We start from the raw sequence: 24,521 nt of genomic DNA, 5'->3' as shown, positions 1-24,521 counted from the left end.
TTTCCTTTCCTTTTGTCTTGCCGGGGAGCTGAGCGGCAGCCCTGCAGCCACAGGGCAGGAAGGCTGCACCTCTGGGCGGGTGAGTCCCAGGAGGTATGTCATTGTGTGCCAGCACCTACTATTCCTCCAGCAATTAGCTTTTATTTCTTTAGTGCCGTTTACTTTTATCACTTGTCATGCATCTCTGGAAAATGTCTAAGAATTATTGTAACCCTTTGTGAGACCTTCGGTTGTTCTTTCGTTGGACCAAGGCAGAGGAACGAAGAGATGCCTCTTTTCCCCTCTTCATTTTATCTTTTGCCTTCCAGCTCTCAGACCTTGGCAGCGTGCGCGCGTGTGTGTGTACGTGCTTAGGTAATGATTTGCACAGCATAACTTTGGGCACTCTGTAGATTGCAGTTGCAGCTCTGCACAGCAAACTTGCTGTGATAGGAAGAGCTGTCTAATACTAAATCCGTGTATGCCTACTTTAAAGAAACAACTGATGGAAGTCCCGTAACTAGAGGTATTTAAAGCCAGACATGACCCTGCACTAAACAGTATGTTCCATAGAACAATCCTAGATTTAAAATAAATCCTCAAAAAATAAATAAATTTTATTTATTTAAAATAAATAAAAAAAAGTCCTCAGGCTTTAAAAAAAGAAATGTAAAGAAAAGCTCCAGAAAATGTACTGGCAGAAAGACAGAAAAGCTTGCCTGCCCTGTATTGTACTGGTAAGATAAAAAGTTTAAACTGTCCGTATTTGATTCCACAGCTGAAAAAATAAGCTAAGAGATTTGTTCCTTTTTTTAATTTCTCGGGCCCGCGTGTTTCATGGTGTTACCCGTTTCCACGTGTCTCAGCGGAAACTGTAGGTAGGCATCAGCATTGCTTCCAGCGTGGCTCTGACACTGTTTTCAGTCCTGCATGGCTAACTGAAGTCCCCAAAGCCGCTTGCTGCCACTGTAGCTGGGCTGGCACTGTGGTGCATGGCCGAGGCTCTGCCACGCTCAGCTCCAAGCAAAACCCCAGCCTGCCGGTGGTGCCTTGTATCCTGGGCTGACTGAAGCGAGTGGAAATTTGCTCTTGACTTCAGTGAAGCTCGAGTTGAACATGGTACATGTAATCTGTTTTCAAATATTTGGCTTTAGGAGTGCGTTGTTCCTGTAACAGAGCTGTTTTGAACACAGCTCAGAAGGCATTTCTCCTGACTGCAACTTTCAAGCTGGGCCTTTGGGAATTCGCTTTTCCAGCTTTGCCAAGTTTGCCACATTCCTTGGACCACCAGGTCAGGCAGGAGCACTCCCAGTTCTTGCTATGTCCCCTTTGAAATAGTAGCTTTCTAGAGCATAAGCTGGCTTTTACAGAAAAACCAAGAGTCATTATCAACATTAACTTTAGTGGCAATTAGAATAACATATTCTTGACTGTTGGCCAGATTGTTTAGGTCATAGGGTAAAATATTCTTCTTGTGTAAAGCCCTGCAGGCCTTCCACTGTGCTACGGGGTGGGGGAGGGGGGGCGAGCAGAGGGGGAAGGAAAAAAAGAAAAGAAAACTAGAAAACCCCCCTAACTCCATTTCCTGACATTTTGGGTAGAGTGAGGTGCACTTTCAAGGCTGACCCCTCAAATTGTATCCTGTCTTACTCATAAAAGACAATTGTTCAAGCCATCGTTAGAGATGGCAAGTTGTGAGATTCAGGGGCATCCCCCCCCCTCCCCCCCAGCAATTAATTAGCAATCATTTATCTTAAACCACAGTGCCAGCAGCTCCCTTCTCTCGGCATTTGCCCATAGCCTTGTGCTGTGCACAGACGTCCCAGTGGCGGGTGGGAGCTGTGTGCCCATGGTGCTGTGCTGCCTTCAAAGAGGCACGAATTCCTTGCAGGTCAGTAACTGAGTATTCTGGTGGCTTTTTTGGTGTGTGTGTGGGGTTTTTTGTTTGTTTGTTTTTGTTTTTGTTTGGTCTTTGGGGTTTTTTTTGAGTTTTTTTTCAGTCTAGATAGAAACTACTTAGTATTGAATTAAGTTCACTAAAATCCAAGGCTATCTTAAAAATGTGTTGGGAAGTACACATATCTATGTTTGTTGCTACAAGGTAGCAACTGATCTTTGGAGACTTCAGAAGGTGCCGTTGGCTCTGGCCCCCAAGAAGCCCCTTTGTGTGATGGTGCATGGACATGTCCCCTCAGAGCCAGGCCCAGCCTCCAAATCACCCCTGCTCCTGGTGCCAGCAGTACCTTGGCCTCCCGTGGTGACCCAAAACCTTTGGGCAGTGTGCTTGTGCCCACACGCACCCATCCCGCCTGGCTGCACTGGGGTGGGGTGCTCCTGCAGTTCTTGCTAGCAGGAAAATTGCAGGTTAAATTCATGAACTACAACAGCAGAACTCCTCAGAAACGAGTTCCTGAGGAATGCTCATGGCCTGCTGTCCTCATCAAGGAAACTGAGCTCACCACAGGAGCAGCTGGGCTGCGTTTGAAGCTTTTCCTTGCTGGATGGACCACCCATTCCCATCACCGCCCTGGTGCTCGCTGGCTGCTTCGCTCCCCCGGGCAAGGAGCTAGCATCTCCCTGGGGCTGCCCGCACCCTGCACACCCCACTGGCAGCTTGTGGTCAGAATAGTGAAGATGAAGGTCAAAAAAACCATGAAACAGCCCAGATTTTTCTCAGTGGTGTTTGGTTTCTACAAGGCAAGCACCAAGCATGCAGCTCAGCAGAGGAATCTGAAGATTGTGTTATTCAAAGGACAGTAACACTGAGGTGTGGCAGACGTACAATTCCTTCAAATTGCTGAAAACAGGAAAAAAATTCTCATCTTAAAGCAATGTTGCATTTGCTAAATAATTTATGCAAGATTCACTGTTGTGTTATTTGACATAAAACTCTGTCAAGCGATGACGCTTTTGAAAAGTTGCCTAGAGGATCAGATTTCCCATTCAACAGGGAATTAAAAAATGTTTCTGGAATTTTGCTTTGCAGTCGGGAATCTATTTTCTTATCTCACATTGTACAATTTATTTTTCCTAAAGCAGTGTGTTAAATTATTTGTTATTATTGGACTCAGTCAAACAGCTTTATCCCTGGTGTAGTCACAAAGCGTTGGAATAAACCCAAGGATGAATCTGTCACAGTGTACTCACCAGATCAGCTGGTCTTTAGGTTAACTGTCAAAAGGCAAAGTTTCTGCTAAAAGTATTAGTGAAGGTACCTTAAATCTTCGCAAAGTTGCCTAAAACCTTTCTTCTTCAGGTTGTGGCAAAGTCAGTTCAGAAGTGCTTCCCTGAGGTCTTTGTCGGCAGGCAGCGTGGAAGCAGGTGGCAGTTCTTTGGGTTAGATTTATATACTTGGACTACTTTTATAGGTTTCTGTCTTATAAAACTGGAGAGTTGACATTGTGATTTATTAACTATCAAGTCTGCAGGACATACAGGCTTTAAAAAGATTGAATGAGCTAAAATGTTTGTGATTGCAGTCTGGGATGAGAGACTGTATAAAGGTGTGCCAAGTAATTATGACAAAACGTAAGCGATAATTTGAATATGTACATTAAATGATGTGTGAAGTAAAGCAAAGCTAGCGTAGCTTTAAATGTGACTTATTATTTGGTGAAGTAGTAGTATAAAGAGAACCAGAATCATGTGGGTTTTTTCATTACGATACATTTTTATTTAAGGAAGAGTCTATAAAGCATGAGGTTCAGCGAACAGCGTTTTATTGAATAAACACAGTACAGATGATGACTTACAATATGGAGAACTTAGTGAGTGATACTTTTTATAACCAAATCCTTAAATTCATTACTGCTGTGTAAGTGGCACATCTGATTTGTTAAGACAAACATTATATCTAGCCCTTAATGGAAATTTTGTCGTAGAAAGGTATATATAATTTAAAAGTAAAAGAAACTGAAAATGTGCAGATCAGTTAATTGCTAAGAGGGATGCTGAGATACACCACAAGAAGGCATTGATTTTTAATATTTCCATTGCAGTTCGAAGGGTACATCACGTTACAAGTGCTTCATGGAAAGCTGCAGAGTGTTTTACACTGGTTGATTTATGTTATCATGCGCAGTGCAGAACATGGTATAAAATGTGCTCTGGCTGGCTGGTGGTAGCAGAGCCCTACTAACGTGTGTGTCTGAATTGCAGTGCTGGTGGTAACCAGTTTTCATCTTTAATAAATTTTATTTTTCAGCTTTGTTTCATGTTCTCAGCATTGGTTTTCCTCAATCTTTTTGGCACTGATCTAATTTTAGAAGCAATTAATCTCTCTGTTCGCTGGTGCTTCCTTAATGGCTTAAAACCCAAACGCATCCTGAACCACCAAGGTGGCATCTCTCCCTCCTGCCGGGCTGAGAGCAGCTCCTGGGCTTTCAGGGTCAGCTGGTGCATGGCGCAGGAGGATCTCTTCTGCTGGAAGAGCTTGCAGTTCCATCCTACCTTCCTGGATGACTTCTCAAATGTTCCCATCTTACCAACAAGGTGTATTCAAAGTGTGTGAGTGCTTGTGGAGGCAGGTGAAATGGTGCAGGTGTAGCACCTGCAGCTGTATCGCCCATACTGGTGGGACATGGGTGCAGAAGAGGCACAGGTATCTCCATTTCAGCTGGTCACCAAAGCCTGGTCAGCATGGCCAGCATGTCTAAAGGATGCTTTCCCCGCTGAGAGGGCAACAGGGACTCAGAAGGGCTTTTTCATTTCTGCTGCCCCTCCAGAGAGCCCAAGTGAGGGTGAGCTGCAGTGTGGCATGGAGCCATTGGGCATGACTGGCTTCAGGCACGTCTAGGTGTCCACCATGGCCAAGGGGGTGTTGTGGTGTGACGAGGACGTGGCTGCAAGCCCATCCCTCATGATGGGCCACTGCGTGTGCTGGGGACTCTGACTGGCTGGCTGCCCCTGCCTCCCACCCCACTGCCAGCAGAATAGCCAGCTGCCCCACGTGTGGAGCTGCCACCTGCACGGCGCCGGGATGCACAGCCTTCCTGCACCGGCGTGTTCCTGGAGCAGCCAGAGCGCGCAGTCTCCCTGTATACTAATGTGCGTGAAAACTTGTGGGGTTTTTGGCAAAGATGTTTGTGCCAGCCCACTCTCTGGTCACAGATGAAGATAAAAAATATCTAAGACCTGAAGGTCAGATGCAATGCTGTCTGCTCCCAGCTAGGCTGGCACAACGCAAGGGTCATGTGCCCAGCGAAGCGCCTCTCGTTAGTTCAGCGGGACCTCTTACGTCCTGGGCTGTACGTGTGCTTTGGGGGTCTTCAGCTGGAGCATTTTTTTCTTGTTACTAATATTGGGGCTTGGAGGCGGTGGGGAAAGGAGAGCACTGAGAATTAAAATTCAGCACATGCCTTTTCTTGCGGGCTGTAATTAATCTTGCCAATTTTTAACGCTTTGAGAATCTGGTTAAGTGATAAAACACTAACAACTTTATATGACAGAGAGTTAGAGGCTCCCGCTATACACCCACCAGAGAAGATTAGGAGAGAGTGTTTGCAGGATTCGCACTAAGCAGCAGAGAATACAGTTGAGAATTGTTGCACCGCATGATATAAAAACCACATTAATATAATGAAAGGTGTCGGGAATAATGTGAGAGCAGCTGTAATTAAATGTATCTTAATAAGTGCAACATCCTTCTTTAAAGCTCTTATTTTTCAGACCTCTCAAACTTAGAGGATGTTCTTGCTGTTGGCAGGTGGCCTGGGAGGAGAGCTGGAGAGCGAAGCGAAGGACAGCCGGGCCCTGGAAGAGAGGAACAGTGTGACGAGCCAGGAAGAGAGAAATGAGGAAGATGAAGACATGGAGGATGAGTCAATTTACACCTGCGATAACTGTCAGCAGGACTTCGATTCACTGGCAGACCTGACTGAACACAGGGCACACAACTGTCCTGGAGGTAATGTTAAACTAGCTTTACAGTTCTGACAGGTGGTTAGCTGGGTAATTGGACATAGCAACAGCTTGAGGCCTCAAGTGAGATTAAAGAATTAATAATGTAATTTTACAGTTAATGTAATTTTATTGTGGTGCCTTGGGTAGCCTTTGTTCACTCCTTTAATAAAATTAAAATAAAAGCAACAGCTTTCCAATTGGAATCTGTCAGTAATTACGTTAGACAAAAATGTTGTAGGGTTTTTTTAATGCTAAAAGTTTCAGGCAGGGTATTTTTCCCTCTCTTTCCAAATGTAGGAAGATTTAAAAAGTTAAATGACTGAAGTGTGCAAAACTCCCAGGAAGAAAGGCCTCTGAACCCCATAAAAGAAAATGACGATTTCTGAGATTAAAATTCATAGTGTGAGTTTCATAATCCCACCCTAAAAATACACTGTTCTCCCTAGGTTATTATTGCATTGCCTTTTGAATTTTATGGAAGTGAGGATGGCATCAGCCTACGCTGATCTTGATTTTACTTTCTGTAAAGTAAGAACAAGCTCAGAGCATTGGTGTGAACAATTGCAACGTATCTTGCTTTTACACGGCTGCCTTTGCATGGCCGACAGTAGCAGCAGGTATTCTGCAGAGCACGCTAAGCCGATTTATGGGACTAGTAAAAAGCTTTGCAGATTTTACCAAAGATTAAATAAAATCTTAGGAGGGGGAGCACAGAATATGTTCATATGTATTTAAATCAGAGATTCTCATCCTTCACCTTCCTGGAATTGAATACTCTGCCATTGCTTTTTCCTCCGCACTCGTCTGATATATTTTTAGGCAGTTGCTGTTATGGCAGATGGATAGGTTGAGGCTGGCAGAGGGCAGGAGGGTTAGTTTCTCCTCTGGTGCAGCAGCATCCCATCCTCTTTCCCCTGAGTGCATATTGCTCTGTGGCCAGTGAAATTTTTTGGTAATTAGTCCATGTTTTCTGCTCTTCTTTTTGGGCATAAGTAAAATGATGCTTAGCCAAGAAAAAATATAGGAAATAGAGTACAGCAAGGGAGGCAGGGTCAGGTGGGGGCTTCGGCTCGGTCTGGCTCCCACCCCAAGAGTATGCTCTCCTGTCTTACTCTGGTCTCCGGAGGAGAGGACCCCCTGCTCTCATTCCCATCTACTTGATGGGAGGAAGGACAGAGTGACATTGCGGCTTTTCCCCACCCTGCAGGTGGAGAGGGATCACAGCCCCATGCTTGCCCCCAAGGCTCCTTGCTCGGCATTCTCATTTAAATCCTACATAGGTTGCAAACTTGAAAGTGCCTTAAATTGAAAGGCTCCTTCTTGCAGAGTAGTTTCTTGGCCAGCTGACAACCATGGCATTGGCCTGAGACTTCTGCAAATGACGTTCATACTTTATTGCAGGGTAGTAAGCTAGGAAATGCCATTGAATAGAAAAATTCTTGCTTTCCAAGATGGAAAATGAGTTGCACAGCCCGTGTGGGCACTGGTCCTTTCCAAAGGATCCATCACAGGGACAAGTCATTCCCAATGCCATCTCACATGGGGAGCATGAGAGGCAGGAGCCCAGCAGGGCAGGCGAGCGGCAGCACGATCCCAGCATGTTCCTGAGTGGCCTCTGCTCTGCCACTGCCCTGTCTCCTAAGTTGTGCTGGTACAGCTGTTGGTGGTACTGGGGTGAGCCCCACCAAAAGAAATGCTATTTTTAGCTCAGGTGTCTGCTTGGGTCTGGTTCACTGCATGGTTGCCCCCAAACAGCTGTAATGGCACAATGTGGGGAGTGGAGCAGGGTGCAGGGGAGCGGGCACCACTGGCGTGTGCTCCAGAGGAGGGGTGTAAGGTTATGAGTGGCGACCAACAGTGCTATGAAAAGGAGCAATTTTTTTCCTGAGGCAAACAGACATTAAAATGTAGCGACCTAGACATTCTATTAATATCAGTACAGTCAGTGTTTTCACACCTCAGTTTTTATTTATCCTCAATGTAATATTCTGTTAATGAGACTAAGAAAAATAAATTATATTTTTGGGGACTTATCAAAATAATTTGCTAGAATACCTATTGCTAATTTTTGATTGCAGGTAGCATAATTTCATGTTCTTTTACTGTCTTCACATGTGCTGATGATTTACAAAGACACCTTGTCATAAAAAGGCAACATATAACTATCTGCATATACATGAAATAGGTGCTAATTATCTGTCTCCATGTGAGGGTATCCTTGTCCAAAATGAGAGTGTCTATTTTCTATTTAATCTAGTGTCCTGAGGTGATCTAAAGTAGATAGGAAGATTGCACTCGTATGTTCTGGAATGAAATGTTTCCATGAAGAGAATCTGGAATATGGCTTGATATTTACATATCCAAAAAATTCAAAACCTTTCAGATCCACCATGATAGCCGTGAGAATTTTTGATGAAAGCATGAAAATGCACGTCTTTGTTCAGTTCATCTGAAAAGACTTCACCATCCAGGTGAAAATCTAAGACTGCATTAGGAAGTGTGGTATATTTAAAGATTTTACCCCACAAAATAGGCTATGTGACTGTGTCCTTAGTTACCCTGCACTCCTTTTGCCTATAGTGCCTGCTTGACACATCTGAGGTTGTAATGCAGTGCCCGACCTCTTGGCAAGCTAGGTTTTCATGTCTTAATCTGAAGCAGGGCTTTCAGTCGTGTCTACATGGCTCCAGATCAATACAGGTAATATTTGTAGTGATAATATCACCAGGCTGATAATACAACATAACTAATGACTTCCTTTGGGATACTGAAGTTAGGGAAGGTATTGTAGCTCAGGAGTGTTGCAGGATTACAAGAGATCACTCCAAAGAATAGGATAAACCATCTATTTCACTGGAATCCCTTAGAAATTCATTACGGTGTGCTGAAGTTATAATACAGTCTGAACACAGCTGCTTTGACATGTAAGGAGGTAACAAACAGCCATTTCCCCCCTTGCTTTTTCATGTATTTCAGACTTGTTTCTTTGAGGAGAAAACCACTGATATCTAGACATCTCTGGTAGCATAAGTGCATGGCATTCCTTTTGATGTCAGTGTAGTAGAGATGTTCTCCTTCTGACAGAATTAGGTGCCTTTTATACCTTTTGCTCATGACTGATGTCTGTGATCGCAGGTTGTAGGTTTCCAGTGTCTACAGGGATCTGAAAAGGGTCTAAATGGGGGCAGCTTGTACTGAAAGAACATCACATTTCCTTACCAGCTCATGTCTTCCCTCATCTCCCAGCTTGCCCCCACAAATGAGCTCTCCTGCAGCAGTCCTGGAAATAGTACCTTAAACAACTAGTAAGCATCTTGAAAAATATGCTGAGAATAAATAAAAACACCTAGTGTATACACTGGATGTGCTAAGCTTTTAAAATTAATTTAAAACTCACAGGTATCCCATGTCCCCTTAACTAGAGAAGACTAAGTAATTGCCATCGGCATTATGTGCAGTCTTTTTTACACATTTTTTTGCATACTGCTGTTATTGTGTAGACATTGTAGCACGATGCTATCTTATAGCGTTAGTTACAAGAGTAAAGAATTGCACATGGATTTACAAATTACTATGTCCTCCAGCCAGCACCAGGGGCTGCATACATCAAGCAACTATTCTGTGATATATCGTGTGGTGGCTGATGCAGGGTTGGTTGTTGGCGATGAGAAGTGGCTAAAAAGCTACGAGATTTGCCATTTTGCTTGTGTGCTTTAATCCACCTGCATTAGCCTGGGTTTAGCTCCAGTATTTTATTGTGCTATTTTTGGTTCCTCCACCCATTGTCACCCCTTTCCTCCCGTGGGTCAGAGTAGCCTCACGTAAGCTTTTCTCTTCAGTTTCTGAAGAGAATGTAGAGTGTTTTAAAGCAAATTAGCGCATCAATGAAGCGGACAGAAGTAGGTTTCGGTGGGGTCTCTGAGCATTTCATGAGGTCCTCTTCTGTTGTTGATAACTTTACAGGTTGTCTGTTTCAAACAGCAGCAGAGCTATATATGGATATTGCCAGCTTGGAAGCGGCTGATTTTTCTAAACTACTGTACGGTAGGAACTAGTTTATAATTAAAGTCTTGCAGTTGCTCCTTTTAAATGCCCTGTAACTTGTACACTAGGCTTACATTTGAAATGAGGTATTGTAACTGTTTCATGCTAGTGTATAATTTTGCATTTTCTTGTATTTCACCTGCTACAAGAATTATAATTGCCATGCAACCGTATATGCGGGATGCTTATCCAGAAAACCATATACGGCAGCTTGTCAACAAGTGATGACGTCTCATGAATGTTTTTGTCAGGTGGCACTTTGTACTTCCCACTGACAAAGAGAGACTTCTTACCTGTATTTCCAAAATTAGCCCTCCCCCAAATTGTAATCTTTGGTTGCACCTGATTGGCAAGTCAGAGATCTTCTGTCTTTTTGCTGCTGCTGTTGTTGCATCTTTAAATTATCGATTTACCGATTGTCCTCCACAAAAGAAACTGAAATACAGTTGTGAAAAAGCAGTGTGGAAACTTAATTATACACCTAGTTTATACAGCTGTGTCTCTAATGACCTACTGGCCCTAATTACTGTGTGATGGCTCAGTCTGAGTGCTCTTGTCCTTGCCAGAATTCTGCTCCTTTCTCTTAACCTGACTAGTGTTTCAAGCTAAAAAAAAAAATAACAAGTTTCCTTTTTTATTCTTTTCTACGTTGTCATGCTGAAATGCAGTTTTCCTTCTTTCCAGAGGTCGTAGCAGTGTTTTAAAATTGGCACCAGAAAAGCTCAGTAATATCACAAACTGTAAAAACACGGATTTTCCCTGGAGTCCTCAGTTCTCGCTGTCTAGATCTGAAAATGGGCACAGGGGCAGTGTTTTTATTGTCAATCACTTGGAGGGCTCTGGGCGCAGGCTCCTGTCCTTAGTTTGTCCCAGGCGTCCCCTCTCCAGGTGCAGGGGCAGCAGGGCTCCCGAGGGCTCGGGCAGCCACCTTGGCCGTGGCGCCCAGGCGCTTTGCATGTCTCCCAGTGGTCAGTATTTGTGCCCAACGGTGCTGAGAGCTGCAAACCCCCAGATTACTGTAGGGGTACGCCTGGCTGGATGGTCCGAGGTCTGGCTCCCCTGGCTGCTGTTACCACACAGGTGATATTTGAGTTTACCTGGAGGTTCCCAGCCAGCCTGCAAGGACGCTTTTTCCAGCCCTTCTGCTTACACATAACAGAAAATTAGCGTGCTGATAAGGTGCTGCACTGCCCGGCTTTCTACACAGGTGCTCAGTGAAATAACTATTTATCGTGTAGCATGTAAAGCATATTCCCATATCTGAATCTGGATCTGAAGTCAAACAGAAGCACACTTGCAAATTTAATGACAAACACGGCATACAGTAATCTTGCCGATACAGTGGTTTTGCAGCCCATCCTGCGCAGTGTTTCCTGAGCCGCCAGCACCGGGCTCTGCACCCACACAGGGTGTTTGGCATCAGTGACGGTGCTTTTAGTGTAGTGTTTAATGTATTGCATACGTTTGTGAAAGTTGTGCGAAGTGTTATGCTCCCTAACAGCGCTGCTTATCCGGCAGATCGGAGGGTCACCCAGCAGGCGAAGGTAGGTGAGACCCCCGGGCTGCTCCGCTCCGCCCGCGCTCAGCCCTTTGGCACGGGGAGGCGTTAGCAGGGGCTGAGGCTCGACGATCATTTCTTGGGCTGTCTCTTGGATTTTGCAGGCGTGGCGGTGCCTGTAAGGATTTGCGGTGGGGGGGTGGGGGGGTGTGACGTGAATTTAAAACGATGCTTGCTCGCCATAAACACCCAGCTCGGGATTTGCTTTGTGGCCTCACAGAGGGTCTCCCACAGCGGGGCACGGCGGTGAGCCCGCAGCAGATCCCCAGCCGCGCAAGAGCCGTCGCAAGGAGCTGGGCAGTGTGCTCGCTGATAAGAGCGTGCCAGTTGTGCCAGACGCCACCCCCTGCAAATCGCCACGGCCACCTTTGTGCCGGGTCCCTCCGGGGACGGTGGCAAGGGAGGCAGCACCAGGCACTGCGCATGCAGATAGGAGCGCTGCCAGCACGGCTGCGGGCAGTTTGGTTGCATGTAACCAAAACCCCTGGCAGGAGGGGAGGTAATGAGCTATCTCTACCCCTTTCTCAGCTTCCACGTAACCAGCAGGCATTGTGGATGGCCCAGCTATGCGTTCTGAGGCTGCACAAACATTTCGTAGCGATGATGATGTCTCTCCTCAAGCAGCGTATGTTTTTCACACAGGAACGATATTTTCCATGTCATTTTTAACCGTATGGCCCAGTGAGGAGCTGAGGATGGCAAGGTAGTGTGCTTGTATTGGCAAGGGACTGTTTCATTCTTGCTACTTTAATTGAGTTCTTTTATCTAGTTCAAAAAGTAGTCTGCAAAATAACACCAGGTATACATGAAAATGGATAGAAGAGAAAGTGGGTGCATGTTTTAAACAAGGCCTCTTAAAGAAAGCACATGTCCTTTTGAAGTCTTGGACAGTGGCACTTGGTGCTCTGAAAACCCACTCTCATCTCCTGAAACACTGCTGCATCAGAAATGGGGAAACAAACAAAGACCGAAGCACCCCAGATGCTGCGAAGCAAAAGCTAGCTGCTGTGTGCTGGCTGTGAGAGCTCCTGCATGCAGCAGGACCTGTGTTCGGGAACTGGAGCCTGTCCAGCTTCCCCCCGCGCCACCCCAGACCCCACACAGCCTTTCTGGGGCACCAGGGCACCCGAGCTCCACCTCCCCTTCTCCCCCGGCTTTGGATTTCTGTTTGCAAAGGATAATCCACTGCCGTGTTACAGCAGAGGGAGTATTGTGGGGGTCTGTGTAGGGCAGGTTTGTTTCTCGGCATTATAGAAATCTAAGAAACAAATAAATGGGGTTTGAAAAAGGGGAAGGGGGGAGGTGGGGTTTGCGGTGGAAAGGCTTCTTCCAGGGCTAAAGCCTGCCAAGTGCTGCAAGGGCAGCTGTGCCTCCAGGAAGGAGGATTGCTGCTGCCCTAAGCAGGTCCCAGCATTCAGGGGGTTGCAGACAAAACCCAATATGTGAAACTCAATTCAGAATTGCAGTGAGGATAGCCTGGAGACTACAACAGATGCGTGGTAGTTATAAAGTGGCCTTTAATAATGCCTTAGAGAGCTCAGCGGAGGATGTGCTGGGGTTGTCCTGTCTCAGACGGACAAGAGCGTAGATTGTTTGTGGCTAGGGCACTGTGCTAGGGCATGCACTGCTTTCCTGTGCGTTGTTGAAGGACAAAACAGTGTTGGCCATATCAACAGGCTTGGTAGATTCAGAGCCATCAAGACCTTCAGCCCACAGATCTGAGCGGTGAAGAGGAGGTACATTAAAAGTCTGCCTTTTTTCCTGATTTCTTCCTCTACCCCTTAGCAGACCATTGGGTAAGTAGTCTTCATATAAGGATGGCTGTATTGAGCCAGCCTGATGGTCCCATCATGCTGTTTCCCCAGAATATTCTCCTAGCTGTCAGCAAACTTACCTGGGCACTTCTTGGTGCTTTTTATTTAAATTCCTGAGATAGTCTTCTTCCATGAATTTCCATTTTGAAGTTTCTCATCGAAGCAGTTTGCATTTAGCATCTCCCTTGGTGGAGACCCAGAGTTCACTTGCACACCAGGGAAAAGTATCCCCTTTTGTTCACTTCAGCTTTCTCATCTGCTTTCGTTTGATACACCTCTGGTTCTTCTGGTGGAGGAGACAGTGAGTGATTGACCCTTTTCCACCTTCTCCACCCACTTGTGCCTGAGCAAGCTTACTTTGCTGCCCCCTGCACTGTCTCCAAATCCATATTTGCAATCCTTTTACTAATACCTCCTATATTTTGACCTGGGGTAAGAGATGAGGCTTATGGTAAAGCATGGCTGAATGGGTAAGTTACGTCCTTCATCACTAGTGCTAGAGATGTGGTCATGTTTGCGTGTCTGTCCTCGTTCCCGAGCAGGAGGCAAGGGACAGTACTTGCCCTCGTGTGAAGACCTGGCAGACAGAAAGATGGTGTCTGGCCATGTAGGGGAAAAACAATTAAGACTTCAGTGTTTATTAAGAGAAAAGCAACCAACAGTGCATTTCAAGCACTCATCACACAACATAATTTTGCTATTGGAAGTAGTGGGATTAAAAAAGTCTTTCTAATGCTGATCTCTTTGAATTTGTAGAATATAAATGTTTTTTTTTTTTTTTTAAATCAATTTAAAATAAAGGAAGCGTGTGTACAAACATTGTCAAGAATTCCTATCTTTCATTTTTTAAAAACAAGCTCTAGAAAAAATCCTCACAGAAGTTCTGTAGTGCATATTTGAATGCTTTTGTTGTAGCCTCATTAAACTTGGCTTGTCTGCAGATACAGCTGGCATGTTATTAACTGTGCTCCAGGCTTGGGGAAGCCAGAAAGCAGCCTCCACCCCCCGGTGCCGGCTGGCTTTAGGGAAACGTGCCAGCATGGGTTGGTCCTCCTCAGCTGGCTGGCTTTGGGAGCGCTCGCTGGAGCATCTCCGCATGGCCTCTGGATCTGGGAGCCCAGGGCTCAGCCTGCCTCAAGTGCCGACTCTAGGGAGGGCTGCGTGGTGTCCGTGCCGGCCAGCAGCCTGCACGCACGCAGCACAGCAGTCCCTTGTGAGCAGAATGGATCCACCAAGGTACGTGGCCTCCCGTCGACAGCCTCAACCGGGTGCCTGCATTTTCTGTAGGGATCTCATGCCTTTCTTTACTGTGGGCTGGCAAGAAGCAAATTAATGATCGACTGCCAAATAGTTTCTCTGTTCTGAACAAACTCGTTATTGGACTGAACCAGTCAAACTGAATAAGGGAAATATTTTCCCTGCACCTGCTGGAGAGGCTGTTGCTCTCCAAGCTGGGTTTGCACATCAGAAGACCTCCACCAGAGGTCTAAGCAGCTTCTGACTTTCTTCAAAGCTTTGGCAACAAGTATGTACCTTTTGAATGCTGTTTCATTTAAATAGTTTTAATAGGTGTTTTTGATATTAAGGGGAATTTTAAAAATAGATTCCATAATTTCATATTCTATTCAAAATGGTTGAAAATATATTCAGCAGAAATTTAAGTTAGATAATTTGTATTAAATATAGGTAATGTTATTCCAACTTTTTGCTTATTATAATCAGCTTTCATTCTTTTAATGAAAAAAATTGATTTGGGCTTTCCAAGGCACTTGGTCTGTTCGTATTAAATACTTCCCAGGGCGTTTGAGCACTTTGTAGTCTTTAAAAGTTTAGACTAGCAACTCCTTTCTGACACAAAGAAATACTATTCTCATTTTTATCATCATGGAATTAAGAAGTCACTGTAATTTGGCTTAAGTTTGGGCTGTTAATGGAAGGGGTGTTCCTTCTTTCCATCATCTCCTACCTTGTGCTGGTACAAGGTTTGTGTTGTCTTTGGCCAATTGACATTGCTGACAATTAAAAGGATTAATTTTTAGTCTCTGCAGCTCCCGGATCTGGTGCCCTATGGAGCTGCACAAGCCTTGTGTCAACATGAGGGGGATGAGAGGTCAGGGTTTGGGGAATAATTTGAGACTTTCCCCCTTAAAAGCCCAAGTTATTTTGAATGAAAATGACTGTAACTGGGTCTTCACCGATTTGCCTAATGACATACATGAAGTTGGTGGAAGAGCCAAGGTCTTTAACCCAGGTGGGTTTTGTTGCCAGTTTCACCTGTAACCGTGGGGGTGAGCTTCCTCTTGAGGGCATCATTTTTTGGCACATGGGTCCATGTCTTCTTTAGGCTTCCTTGAAAATCTTTCTGAGTAATGGTGAAAGACTTTTTGGCTCCTCCTTCCGTTGCTACTCAATTACTGTTAGCCTTGCTGAGGAGGACATAAGGAAAGGCTGAAGAAGCCCACTGCTTTTCTCTTCTCCAGGGAATCTGTTACATTAAACATTTCAATAGATTTTTGAATGTAATTCCCAGTCATTTCCTCTACAGTGAACTCAGTTCACTCATGCAGACTTTGTACTTAATGATATTGCTTAAAATAAATGAGATTTGATATAATTTATATTAAATGGTCATTTTAGAAATCTACATCTACTAATTATTCATTAGAAAATTTGGAAAGACAGAAGTAGGATAAATTCCCTTTATGACCTCGCAGTCTAAAGAAAAATATAAATGTATACACCGTGTTCATTTTCTCTGAGCAAAAGTGAATGCAGGTGATTTACTGGAGTCCAAGAGCAGTCTAAACAGATTTGAATGACGTTGTTCAATCTGCATCAATAAACCATAGCAACTAACCAAGCCAAAAATTCAACATGCCTCTAGGACAGGTTTTTAGTATGATAATACTCAGCTTGTGGTCTGTGTCTGCACTGTATGGGATTTTGCTTTTTTGGGTTCTTAGGTTGTCTTCTTGAGGTGACCACCCTCTTTCCTTCCTTCCCCCCACTGCCTGTGCTGGTGTCCCTTGGGCTCCCTCCTTGAAGGCTGTCTCCTTGCTTGCTCCTTTCTGGACTGCCACCATTTCACGTCTTGCTCACGGCAGGCTTCTCCCTGACGCTGTGCTGGCATTTGTCCTTTCCTGGCCCCGCATGTAACTGAGTCACTTCACAGTTTATGCATTTAAGTTACACCTTACTGTGTTACTGTTGCCTCCTTCACTCTCAGCCGCAGTTGCTTTTCTGTCCGTTGTCCCAGAGCCGGCTTTTCCCTGAGGCTCTGTACACGTGCAGAACCTTCCTTGCATCATCCCACGGTGACCAGCATCTGCAGATCTCCTCGAGGTGCTGTGAGAAACCAGGCTGCTCCGTGTGCTGTTTCAGAGGCAGTCTCAGCTAGATTCAGATGAGTTAGACATGTGCTAGTCAAATCTTCGATCACAAAATTATTTAATTTGCATTCAGACTGCATCCCGATCCAACCTGCGTAGCTGCTTGATCTCACCTTACAGCCTTCTCTACTCCTGCCTCTATTACAGACACTTGCCATGATTTGTTTTACAAGAGCTGTGTCATGTAGGAATTGTATTCCATTACGTGTTTTAATGGTGTGACTGGGTTTGATTTTGACCAGAGCCTTTGGTACATACAAATAAAGCAGACAGTCATCCTTGCTTTTTTATGGAGGATAGACAGGCATCTTTAGGAGGCAGTCACAATGCTGTTGCATTCCTCACACAAACAAGACAAATTTAATGCAAAATTTAAAACGAAAGAAAATGAAAGTGAGTAGGATTTTCTTGTCTCCTAGCTTAAATGAGAGAATGCTGAGTTTTCTGGCTGCCAGTTTGAGCTCTGGACATGCAAACATCAGGAGGGAAGATGCTCTTTCTCTCGATAACTAGGTATACACATACATATCTATGATGTACAAAATGCTTCCTTTTATGTTAATCAGATCAGTTTTGAAGAGCTGACTAGCTACAATTGGCTGAATTGAAAATAGCATCATTACTTTGGGGGAGCATCAGTCTTAATTAAAGGAGAAACGAGGAGAGCCAGTCCTTACAGCAGTTTAGGGGACTGATTATGCGAGTGGTACTGGAGTTGGGAAAAGTGTACTTTGAGTTAGCAAAACTGGCTGCTTTTCCAGTGGCTGCCACAGTAATTGGCTGTGCATGTCCGGATCACCAAGTGACAGGCAGGAGGCTCAGCTCGTGGAGAGTTTGGCCACTCCAAACAGGGGGGAGAGGGAGGGCGGGAGGGAAAGAGGATGGGGAGAAAAAACAATTTGTGAACTTGCCCCTTTTGAGATAGCGATGCTTCTCTCCCCGTGCCCAGGATCATTGCTGAACAGCCAGCAGCTGCATCCCGCGCTTCTTTTGCTGTCAGCGAATGTCACTGCAGAAACCTCAGTAGTTTCAAGGAGCCACTATTTGTACGTAGGGAATAGAGGAAACTCGGATAGAAATGCTGTGGTGTGTGGGCTGCTCTGGGTTTTGCTCTGAGGAAGAAGATCTCTGCAAATGTTTTAAATTAGGCTATCCTTGATAATTCTGGTGGTATGGAGTCCAACCAAAATTTCAGGAAAAAATAAGTTGCTCTGTTAAAGCAGACATAAAAAAAATGAAGGGCTTAACTTTTGTCCCGAGGGTGATAAAACAGCACCACACAGCTGAAAATCAATCTGACCTTCACCCACGTGATGCTGTTGTCTCAGTCTGTCTTTCATTTCCTTTGGTTGAGTGAAGGCCATGGCATTCAGTAGGGAGAAAAGCCAGAGGGAGGTGGGGAGAATCCTGTTTTCTCTGGAAAGGCTTCGGTGCTTGCATAAGTTGACTCCATAAAGAGAGTTGCTGTAAAACTTTCAATTTTTTTGTTAAATTAAAAAAAAAAAATTAAAAATTCCTTCTGCTTGTAATAGCCAGCAATCACATTAAGGTAAAGAAGATGTGTGCTGTAAAAAAAAAAAAAAAAAAAAAAAAAGGTGTTTGTGATATAAAACATTCTGTTTTAATTAAACCTAGAATTAGTTGGTATTTTGAAATGAAGGCTTCATGCAGCAACAGGAAACCTGCACGTTCATTTAAAAACAGAAATTTGTACCCAAAGGGGAGAAAAAAGGCCAATTATTTTTTCCAGACCATTTTAAAATTGTATGTTGCAGGCTTTGCACAAACAAAGAGAAGGTACCTAGATACATGTATGTTCACACATCAATAAATCAACAATTAGGGCTTGTGTATAAACAATATTACTGATTTTCAAAATAGAGCTACAGTTTTATTTGGTGAACTACTCATTTTGCACAACATCCTGCAGCAAGTGGTTCCCACCTCATTTTCCTGAAGACAAAGAATTAACTAAATGAATGAGTAAAATTCTGTGCAGAATTTAATTCTGTTAAACTGCAGCACCAACAAAGCGGGAAACTACATGCATAAGCGCTTGATACTTTTCAAACACAACTTTTGCAATTGAAATTGCAGTTCATAACTGTTCATGCAATCCTCTGCTTCTTCCATCCTCACTGAATTTCAATGCAACCCAGAGCCAAAAAGTTGCCGGATATTTCTGTTGGGAAGCAGGAAGTTTTCCACACAGGCTTTACAAAACTAAGGTTGCTTAAAGTTCTGCCTGCTGTAAACTGCAGTTTTTCTGATGCATCCGATTACATGCAGATAATGTCCTTTCGTGTCATAAACTGCTGTGTTGCTTTATGGGTTGTGCTACAGATGCCCTAGCTGCAGTAGCACGGAGGCAGTAAGGGCTATCTGCTGTGTTCTTTGTTCAGTAAATGTTGCCTGTTTAGGAAGGTCTATAAGAAATGTCAAACTTCTTGTTAAAAAGATAAAGAGAAGAGATTGGATTTAGCTGCAGAGATTAATCTCTGCTTCATAAAGGTTAAGATTTAAACAATTTGTTCATTAATCTGTTTGGGATGATTGAGATTAATTTGTGACCAGCCTTTTATTTGTGTGGTTTGTGTGATGTGTCAGCCATTGCGGATGCTATTTCACATGGTATTAAAAAACACAAAGCAGCAAATGTAAAAGATGTTGGGACCTTTTCTTGGCGAGCTCTGCTACTCAGGTCTCCGTGTGATATGATATGCCAAAATGCTATTTGCATAAATGTAGAATTTAATAAGTTATCGTTCTGATTAACGCCATTAACTGCTTAACTACTGTAGAAATTGGCTTCCAAAGTTGCTTGATGGTAGCTGTTGCTCTCCACGTCATTCCATTTGCTGTCTCGCTGGGGATAATGGTATGCAAGGGAAAGCAAGAAGGTCAAGGATCTTTTTGTTTAGTCTCTTTGCACATTAAAAGTTCTATTATGTGTTTGTATTGCATGTGGTTTCCAGTCTGTTGGCTACAATGCTTTCAAAATCCATTGATGATGAGTTTGTGAGGCTAAATATATCTTGTGGGTTATGACTACCAAGCTATCACTTTGTGTAGCAGTCAGGGCCAATATTTAACAAGTGTTTTTCAGAATGAAGAATTCTGAAACCGAGTCAAATGATCTCACAAAAGGGTTAACAGAAATGCTAATACAGAAGATGACAGCAAACGCTGATGGTGGGGGTGTTTGGAGCTGTGCTATGCTGCTTGTGGGGAAGTGGTTCTCAGGTTGGGTTTTTTAATGGGTTTTTCGGGGGGTGGAGGAGGGCTGCGGTATTGTTGTGAATGACACAGCCGCCACAACACTGAATGGGGTTGAAAAAAGTGGCGTCCTCTACAGCCATCCCTTTCTCTGCCCCGGCAAGAAGTAGGTGCGGCGTGCTGTGGTGGGGGCATGCGTGGGGGCCCCGTGCGGGCTCACCCCACGGCTTCCCACTGCCCCGTTGTCTGCCCCCCTACCAGAGCAGAGCCACCCGTCTGTCCCCCCTGCCGCTGGCAGGGCAGTCGGGCTCCGCCGAGACCTCGCTGCTGCTTCTTGCCCGACATTTAAGGGAATGCAAAACCAGACTGCAGGATGCAGCCACATCCTAAGGGCTGGCACAGCCGCCTTGCTTGTTTTCACTCTCCAGCTAGTAGACTGACCTTTTAAAAAAACAGTTTCAGCTGCTGTGAAGCACTGACAATAGCTTTAATAGATTTCATTTTGGTATTAAATAGCTATGGTTACATCCAGATAATGTAAACTAGTGGCCATAAGCACGCTTTAGCTGATTGTTTCAGGCCATGTACAAACTCAGGCAGATGTCACTGCCTCCTTGCCAGGCGTTAGCACAAGATACTCATTTTCTTTTAAAATGAAAGCAGAGATTTTATTTTTGTAAAGCAATTTCTGTTCTGACTGCATGAGTACCTTCACACCTGTCAAGTGAAGCCAGTATGCTTGTTCCCGAGGGTACCCTGACATCTGGGAAATTCTGCCTCAGCCCAGACTGATCCCCTTCGCAGCGTCTTTGGTATTTTGAATTGAAATGGAGTTACACCGTCACACATCATCCTTTGCATTATGCTGTTCTGCTTCAGTATATCCCTGCTTTTATAACTTTCGGTTTAAATCCCGCTCTTGGGCTGTTTCAGGAGTGTTGCAGTTATCTGTAAGCTGTCTTGATTTTCACTGTGCGGCTGGTAAGCTTAAAAACATCTGCAGACAGGGTCAGTCCAGCTTGCTAGTCTGTAGAGGATATTTACAAAGTTTCATAAGGCTTGGACCCATACCCACACCCATCCTAGATGCAGTGTCTACAGATTTATCCCCGAGAGCCTCTTACAAGCTTTGTTTGTATTACTATCTAGAGCTATCCCACTGCAGAAATCCTCAGGAGAGAGAAGTGGTCAAGAGTACTTAGAAACATCTGTTAAAAATTCAGACAAACACTGCACTGTCATTAGAAGCAGTTAGGATGGGGCGAATTAAATTTATCATGTGGTGCTACAGGAAAAAGGGACGGGTTTTTTTGTTGCTTCACTTTTCCTTAAAAATCGATAGTTTGGTCAGTAGATAGAGGAAAACGCCCCTGCAGAGCACGCTTGGGGCAGAGAGCTGCTTTCTACCAATGTCACCAAGTCCCTTGAGAGCCAAGCCTTGCAGTCTTATGGGAGCACTGTTTCCAGAGCACTCGCATTTGGTTCAAGAAACACTGCATTAATTGTGCAGACCTAGAAAGTGGCGACATTAGGAGATAAAGTGACTTCACTGTGACTTTTCTATTGCTTGCCATACTTAGGCGAAAGGGAAGAAGTTGTAGCAACAAATCTAGTGGGTGAACTCTCCAACTGGTTGCTGTTTTGTGTGTGGCTACATACTGGATTCAGTGAGTACTTGAGAAGTACTGGCATTTGTCCTCGATGACGTGTCATGAAGTTACAGGCAATTTGGCAGAAAAAACAAGTTTTCTTATATATGAGGCCAGACTTGCTGTGATGTTGCATTTCTTCGCTGTAGCAGCCCAGCTCAGCCCCCCCACCTGACCCCGCTCCCCACAGAGGACACTCAACTCCCTTTCCCATCCTCTGCCTACAAGCAGGACCAGAAGCAGCATGAGCTGTGCTGGTCGGCCGGGTGGCACGTGTGCTGATTGCTAGAGCAAGGCTAAGTGCTGACTCTGTTCTTAGCCTTTCTCTCAGCCGAGACATGAATTGGGGTCTCTGTCCTACTCAATCAAAGGTATGTTCGTCAATCTTATAGAAACTCAATTTTTATAAGAGGAACTCAATTTCTCTCGGAGCCCTCTATCCCCAGTCGGGTGTGATTCAAAAGTTAATAGGAAGGGACAAACAGTTAAGGCTTATGACAGGCAATATAATCACATAAACCTTGTTTTCTTAGGGTGCCAGGCTGAAAAAAAATCAACACAAAGCTCCTGAGAGTAAATGAGTCACTTCAGATTGAGACTTGATGGACAACGTTGGCTTTGTTATCGCTCTGCAGGTAGCAAGGGGATAGGGTTAGGGAGATTTTCCAGAAATGTAGGAGAGTCGTTATTACAAGGGTAAAGCTTCCTCTGCCATGCACCCCCTGTAGTGGACCCTGCATTACCCTGGTCCCTCCTCCTTTTAGGAACCTTTTGAGGGAAAGTCTCCTGTGACAGGAACATCTCTCAGGTCTTTTCATCTGTGAGCTGCCAGGTGAAAGAATGGGGCTAGAGAACAAAAGATGTTCAGATACCGCAGACAAGCTTTTGTAGGATCTGCCACGTCAGCTGTCTCTCATAAGGTCTGCTGTATTTTCTGTTGATGGTGCTCTTCCCCCGAGGATTTCCCCACACCTGGGAGTGCCTGCCATAACCAGCACTGATATTTTCCTCAGTGCCTTTCATTTCTGCATACAGATGGAGCCAGGATATCACACACTGTCCTTGCTCTTACTCTGTTCTGCTCCTTGGCAGTCCCAGCTTTCCTGGCTGGGAGCTTTCATCCCACCTCCCTCTCAACCTTTTTCAGGAGGGGCTTTGCAATTATTTATAAGCTAGCTTGTCCTGTTTTCTGACATTTTCAGTAGTCTGTGGAAGAGGAAAGCTAAGTATATGTTCTCTGGTTTTGCAGGGAACAGAAAACTTGAAGTAAATGTTGCTGGTCTGTGTCAGCAAGATATTCTTTGGGTTTTTAGGAGGCAGGGAACCCTCCCTTTAACATCAGTGGTCTTCTGGGTGGAAAAGGTCTTAGTGGCCTGTAGCCACCTCTTGCCTTTGATGTGTTTGGAGATCCTGGAGGGGGAGGCAGGCAACTCACATGCTTGTCAAGGGGAGGCTGGATGTCCTGCTTTGCCTGTATTCCCACTCACCACCCTCAAGTGGGTTTTCTCTCTCCCTCCTCCTACCACGTGTCAGAATAAGAAGCACCCTGTTATTTACCTCCTTCTCCTTCTCCTTGCTGTGTTATGGGGCTCGAGATTTTCCAAAATACAGCATGGTAAGAGGCAAAGCTATAATGATTTGGGCCTCATAGCTCCTCTGGAGGCATCTTTAGATACTCTGAATGAAATAAACGTTTGTTCAAGCTGAGGAGCAGCCTTTTCTCATTTTGCTCCTGCAAATAGATGGGAGGAGTGACTAACTGTTCCTCTGGAAGCAGTAAAGTTGGACGGGCTTGTCTGCTGCCCAGTGCTACAAGTTGGATGATGAACTTACCTATTCACCCTGTCCTCCACCACGTCGATGTTTTGCTTGCCTACATGCTTTACATATGTGTGAGAGAATTATAGGGCTCCCACTACCAAAGACGACTCAAAATGCAGCCTCTTCTAGAGAGAGCTGTATTCCCCCTCCAATGTTATGCACACAGAAATCAAATTTCTTTTGCTTTTGACCAACCTTAGATAAAAACTGCAGCTGAATCTCACTTTGAGTTTTTCATTAAAACTGTTCAAAGCAAACTACAGGGTGGAGGATCTCATGTGAGCCAAAACTAACCTCCCTGTTCCTGCCAGTGAAGCTGCATTGCCAAATTTCACACAGCCGTGTTCTCTAGCACCTCCTTTGAACACGAGTGTGGTTCTGGAGGCCGTTTTGAAGCTCCCACTTGAAACACTCTCTGTGAGCTAGTGGAGCATTTTCTGGCACTTAAGCTTCTGTATCTGGTGGCTGTTTGTGCTATACAGAGCACTGAGTCATGGCTTGCTAAAGGAGAAAAAAGGATTTCTTAGAAAACCCTTCAGGAAAGCTAAGGTTGTTTTTCAGCTGGAAGTGCTGTTGGTGTCTGTGGTGAAATTGGTGTGGAAAGTCATTTCTGCAGTGTTTCTAAGAATTACCAGATAGTGTTGCGGCTCATCTGAGTACTGTTTTTGTATGATTTTTGCAGCCGGTGACAACTTCCTAGTATAGGATATTTCTTTCATATTTTTCACTATCTGGACTGCTGGATATGGGGATTTGTTCCTTGCTATACTTTTATTCTTGATCATATATTTGAATTACAAAAGTGCAAACCCACTAACCTCCTGCTGAAATCTTGAGGAACTACGGGTGTTCATCATCCCAGACAGTGAAGTAATTGTGCTGCAGGCTTCACTTTGAGTTGGTTCCTTTCCGTAGTTTACCAGATCATTAATGATTTGGTTGGCTGGCTCTGAATTCATGACAGCAGTACATGTTAACAGAACTGAATGTGCTACTACAGTATCCCAGCCAGCTTGTCTGTGATGTTCGTATTTGGGATACACCAGCAGCGCAGTCAGAGATGGCACTGCAGGGTAGGTGTGTGTGTCTGAGCGAGCAGGTAATGGGCACAGCGAGGATGCTGCTGAGTGCTCCTCAGCTGAGGCAGGTC

The 24,521-nt window shown here is 44.7% G+C and overlaps 1 protein-coding gene across 7 annotated transcripts in view; it reads left to right on the top strand.

The window, feature by feature from the left end:
- Positions 1-24,521, top strand: part of ZNF423 (zinc finger protein 423) — a 245,577-nt gene that overhangs the window by 75,213 nt on the left and 145,843 nt on the right. For 4 of the 7 annotated variants that reach the window (XM_080411209.1, XM_080411208.1, XM_080411207.1 and 1 more), the window contains 2 exons: positions 5,684-5,884; positions 9,844-9,924. In XM_080411209.1, coding sequence (XP_080267335.1) covers positions 5,684-5,884; positions 9,844-9,924 — 282 coding nt within the window. Of the gene's footprint in view, positions 1-5,683; positions 5,885-9,843; positions 9,925-14,549 lie in introns of those variants that run through there. The other 3 variants (XM_080411212.1, XM_080411211.1, XM_080411214.1) reach the window with 2 other exon arrangements.

This window comes from Falco punctatus (genome assembly GCF_963210335.1).
Source record: "Falco punctatus genome assembly, chromosome: 14".
NCBI classification, from domain to species: Eukaryota; Metazoa; Chordata; class Aves; order Falconiformes; family Falconidae; genus Falco; species Falco punctatus.
This window is presented reverse-complemented; position numbering and strand designations above follow the sequence as displayed.